We start from the raw sequence: 5580 nt of genomic DNA on the forward strand, positions 1-5580 counted from the left end.
CCCTTTGCAGAGAGGAGGCTCAGAGGATCCCCTGCTGACTCCAGGCAGAGGAAGGCAGAGGCTCAGGCAGCTCCTGGAGGAACTGGGAGCCCCTCTCCCCACCGGGCTCCGGAGCCATGAGCAGCGCTGTGGTCCTCACCCACCTCCCAGACCCCAGCAGCAGCTTCAGGGAAGACGCCCCCCGACCCCCTGTCCCGGGGGAGGAAGGAGAAGCACCATGCCCGCAACTCGCCAGCTCGTTTCTCCCCAAAAGCCAAAGCTTCAAGGCCATGCCGGTGCCTCCTGCCCCGCGGAGGAATGAGAACGGCCTCGGGGAGCCGGAAGGCAGCGCATCTCCAGACTCCCCTCTGGCCAGATGGACCAAATCCTTGCATTCCTTGTTGGGAGATCAAGATGGTGCCTATCTTTTTCGGACCTTCCTGGAAAGGGAAAAATGTGTGGATACCTTAGACTTCTGGTTTGCCTGCAATGGCTTCAGGCAGATGGACCTTAAGGATACCAAAACTTTACGAGTAGCCAAAGCTATATACAAAAGGTACATCGAGAACAACAGCATCGTCTCCAAGCAGCTCAAGCCTGCTACCAAGACCTACATAAGGGATAGCATCAAGAAGCAGCAGATAGATTCTATCATGTTTGATCAGGCACAGACTGAGATTCAGACTGTGATGGAGGAAAATGCTTACCAGATGTTTTTAACTTCTGATATATACCTCGAATATGTACGGAGTGGAGGAGAGAATCCTGCTTACATGAACAGCAACGGACTGGGGAGCTTAAAGGTTGTCTGTGGCTATCTCCCGACCTTGAATGAAGAAGAGGAATGGAGCTGTGCAGACTTTAAAAACAAAATCTTGCCTTCGGTAGTTGGACTATCCAGCAAGACGTTGAGGGTTACGGCCAACGTCAGAGCTACGGAAACGATCGAGAACGGATACAGGTAAGGGAACCCCTGGAAACTGTGCTTTGTTTGGACTTTGAGGACTTTGAGAGTGCCTTTTGGGAAGGCTGGTGGGGTGGCGTGCAGGGGAGCTGGCAGGGAGGCTGGGCTGCCCATGGGGCTGGGAGCACGGGTGCTTCCCTGCGCCTCCAAACCCTGGAATTTGGGGGGCGTTGGCTGGGTTTGGTGGGGTGTTTTGTTTTTTTTCCCCCCTCTGTACAGAGTAAAACAAGATACTGTGCTCTTAGAGCCCTGTTGGCTCTTTCAGTTCTCTTGTAGATCAAAAACTTCATAGCAACTATGTCCTCCGGACATGCGTTAATTATTGGTTCAACTTTCAAACCTATTAAGAGCAGTAGTAGAGTGGATCATATAGACGCATGAATAATGTAACCTACTAGTATCCCCAGCTCCACCGTCAACCAGTGTTTAACTACGTTGGTTATGTGGGAAGCAATTGTGCGGTCTTGGAGGAGGAAATGTATGCGCTTATTACATCAAACTCTGCAACTTGCACAAAATCTGCTTTTATTTTGACTCTGTGTGTGATGTACAGCCTCTCCCATCGCATTGGGTGTCGGTATCGTGTCAGACCTATTTAGGGTGGCTTTGAGCCAATGCATACAGGAGGATACTTAAAATTGAGGACTTAAGGTAATAGAGATGTTCCAGGTAGAGAGTAATAGTCGATCTTTGGTGCTTTCCTGTAGGTCTTTGGTGCTCTCGTGTTGACCGTGTGCTCAAAGTTGAACTCCTTGAAACGTGGTTGTGTCTAATGGCAGCTCCCGAGGATGTGGGGAGTGTTGTGTGGTGGCAGGGTCGTCCTGTGCCCTTGGCTCAGGGTGCATCTGCCTTGCCAAACCCTTCTCTTTTGTGGGAAATGTTGATGGCACAGTGATGTGAGGGTGAAGAAAGTAAGAGCCATCTCGAAGTGCGGGGGGGAGGGATGGGGAAGAGAGACTCTGATGAGCAAATGATGAGTTGTATAATCCTCTGAAAATGTATTCTTTCCTCTCCCCACCCTTGCCATAAATGTGGATTGTTGAATCAGGGCTGAGAGGAGAGGGCTCCGCTGGCAGATGTGCGCTCTCCTCTGCTGGCCCAGGAGGTTGGGGTTTGCTATGGTGAGTGTTTGACATCTCGTTTACAGGGATTTTGAGAGTGTGTCTGTGATTCATGGACATCAAAGGGCATCAGGCTTCTCCTGGGGAGGCTTTGCTGGAGTGTGCCCTCCTCTCCTGCCCTGCAGAGGAATTCCAGCTGTGCTGGGCTTCCTGGTGCCGAGCCCTGGGAGCTGGGGGGGTCCCTTGCCCGTGAGGGTGCTGCTGAGCCAGAGGCCTCCTTGGTCCTCTGCCTCTCCTGGAGGCCCTCCCTGCCCGCCGAGGGTGATGGGGCTGGTGGGAGTGGGCAGGAGGGATGCGCTGCGCCCCGCCGTGCCCTCTGCACCTCTCCTGCTGGGGGGCTGTGCCCGGGGGGGGGGGCACTCGCTGGCAGCTGCTCTGGGGAGGACTTGGGGCTTGGGATCCTCATCTCGTGCCTGAATGTTACCGTCTGAGCATCTGCTGTTCTCCAGAACTTGGTTTGAACTGCTGCCCTTCGCTTGCTTTCCAGGAGGGGGATGTTTGATGCTTTTATCTCTCAGCCTTTGTTGGTATGCAGTGCTGGAAGGGCTTGGCTGTAATGTTCTACCAGAGCTGCAGGCCCTGCTAAAAACCCACATGTGCCTTGTCCGGGAGAGCTCTCGCAGAATAGTGGCTGCTTGCCTGATTAGCGCTTTTTTTTTTTTTTTTTTTTTTTTTCTCTTTTCTTTTTTGTCCAGGGATTAATGCAGCTTGCTCCTCACATGTCAGATCTACCCTCCTAGGACATTAGGTAGTGCATTTTGCTTTGATCACCTTCTGTTGAATTTCCAGGAGCTTTTGCTCTCCATGGGGCCAAGAGATCTCAATGCAAAGTGAGGGAGGTCAAGCTGAGATGCTTCTCAGTTCCTCCCTGAGCTATCAGTTTGTGAAGCCACTTGTGCGTGCATGTGCTAGAAGCTGATGAGCATATGGATGGGTTATCTCTCATCACTCAGCGTTTAGGATCGCGTTTAGGATTGGAGCTGAAGCTTGCACAAAGTCTTTGCTGGTGAGTGGCCAAACCACACCTCCCTCCTCGTGTGTGTGATGGTATTAAAGAATTTCTGCTCAGCGCGTTATGGTTTTGAAGTGCTGTGCAGGCTCTTGCCATTCGCTTCGGTGGGTTTCAATGTGATTATACCCGCAAAAGCCGGGAGCGCTGGGCTGAGCACACCTGATGGTGGGAGCAGAGCGATCTCGGGCCAGCCCGCTATTTGGATGGGAGACCACCTGGCAGTCCCAGGGCACGGAGTCAGGGCCAAAACCACGGCAAACCACAGAAACCGTACCAGTTGAAAGACTTTGTTTGGCCCCAGCATCAGTGATGGACAGGAACAGGAGAAGTCAAGTGAAAACACAGCGTTTGCACCTGGCTGCAGAACGGGCGCATGCATGCGAGCTGCTGGTTGTATATTTGGAGCCCTAATACAGGGAATATTTTAAACGCAGAACCTCCCTCTTGTCCTTCAAAGCGACTCCCCTCCCCTGTAGGTTGTGGTGCGGTTAAAACTGGCCTCCCCACACTGCGCTGGACCTGGCCCCATGCTCCAGGAATTCCAGCTATTATTTATACGTGCTTCTAAATTTATCACACACGACTTTGTGTACACAGAGAGCTCTTCTTCCTTTGCAGTGCCGCCGTGTAACGTGGTTTCGTTCAGTCCAAGGTGGACTCATCTGCCTCCCATTAAGCTCTAACATCAGTGGGACTGGCCTTGCTTTGAGAAGGCTGGGGCTTGCAGATGGCCTTCTGCCGGCTCCCAGTGCTTCCTGGCCTTTGAAAGGACCCGCCGGTGGAGCTCCTTGTGTGTGAAGTTATTGGAACCAAGTTTGGCTTCAATTATCAAAGTAAATGATGCCATTGTAAAGCTATGCTCCAAGCAGTGTTCTACAATTAGAGCATGGAAGCTGTGATTAACATAGTTGTGCTAAAATATACTATTTTTTTTTTTTTTTTTTTTTCAGGTTTGTGCATGCTTTTTTTTTTTCCTTTTTTGTTTTTAAACCCATGATTGCCCAGTGATGTCTGTCCCAGGAAAACACTTAATGAGATTCCATTTTGCCTCAAAATGCTTCCTTGTAGAATTTCTTCTCTCTCTGTATAAAGCTGTGGTTTGAAACTGCCAGAGTGCTTTTATTCCTAGGAAGTAGAGTTTGACAATTAAAAAAAAAAAAAACCACACTCTGAAATTGCACCCTCATAACAGGGGATAACAACCAAAAGCCCCTGAAATTTTCATGGCATTATAATACCTCTGATATGTCCATTGCCTAACATAGCACATAGAGAGTTACATGCTGTGTGTCATCACATCAAGATAAGAATAGGCCGAGAAACATCAGACATTCTCCTTGAAGCTCCAGAGCAACTGCTACCTGACAGCTGAAAACACTTTGCATATTGAGTTTGGAGCTGGGGTGTGTGTTTGTGCGTGTAGCATCTGCGGCAGGAGACCACCGCTTTCCACTGGAATTTAAAACCCTTGCAGGCAACTTGATGCATCTGGGCGCAATTACTGTAGTAAGGTGGTCAAAATAAAATAAAAATTTTTAAAAAATTAAACATAGCAAACCAGCCCTCCTTGGTTTTCTTAAAGGATGTGGGGATTTCTGGGGGGCGGTGTGTTGGAGGTGGAGTGTGGGGGTTTATTTTTAAAAGTATGTGAACTTTAGGGGGTTTTGTTGTTTTTTGTTGTTTTTTGGGGTTTTTTTTTTGTTGCTCATAAGGTGCTGATATGTGAATCAGTGCTGCAGTGCAGTACTGATGGGAAGATGAGTTAGTTCTGGCCACTTTCTCTAACTGTCTCTTGCCAAACGCTGCGTTTGGACACACCTCCTCTCCCTGTGCTGTATTCATAGGGTCCTGCTGCCTCCGCCCCCGCCCCAGCCTCTCCAGCTGGAGGACCATGGCACATCAGCCCTCCTGGGTGCAACCAGGGGTGGCACAGACAGCTCCCACCAAGGTGGTGGGCTTGTGCTGGGGAGCAGCCTGCACCCGGAGCCTCCAGGAGCATCCTGCACCCCTGAGCCTCGTGGTCCTCAGATGTGCTCTCCAGACCTGAGATAGTTTCCAAATAGTTGCAAGAGCTGCATCCCTTACGCAGTTGACCCAAAAGCCCCCCCAAGGCCCTAGGAAGGGTCACTTGGACTGCACATCCCCCTGAATCAGAGTAGGAGGCTACGTGGGTTTTAGAGGAACTTTTTTGTAGCAGTAGTAGGATAACTTAGCTTTCACCCACATGTGGAATTAATTTATCTTTGAAGATTTAACTTCTTTCCTGTGACATTCCTTACTATCTCTCTTTTTTTTTTTTTTCTTCTTCCCAGATATATATTTTTTAACATCTTGATCTCCCCATCAGAAATGCCTTGGCCTCCTTCGCAAAGGAATGCAGCCCCGGCTGGGCTGAATACCTGCCTGCAGCCAGCCCCGTGCCTCTCATACCAGAGAGGCCTATCTTCCCCACCATGCTTCCCCCTCCTTTTTTTTTTTTCTTTTCTTTTTTCCCCCCCCCCCCC

General features: G+C 50.1%; 1 protein-coding gene across 1 annotated transcript in view; it reads left to right on the forward strand.

The window, feature by feature from the left end:
* The first annotated feature begins 13 nt into the window (after nt 1-13).
* Nucleotides 14-5580, forward strand: part of AXIN2 (axin 2) — a 20359-nt gene continuing 14792 nt past the window's right edge. The window contains exon 1 of the mRNA XM_026861305.1: nt 14-940. Coding sequence (XP_026717106.1) covers nt 117-940 — 824 coding nt within the window. The 5' untranslated portion in view covers nt 14-116. The remainder of the gene's footprint in view (nt 941-5580) is intronic.

Source organism: Athene cunicularia (genome assembly GCF_003259725.1).
Source record: "Athene cunicularia isolate RWA chromosome 18 unlocalized genomic scaffold, athCun1 chr18_part1, whole genome shotgun sequence".
NCBI lineage: Eukaryota > Metazoa > Chordata > Aves > Strigiformes > Strigidae > Athene > Athene cunicularia.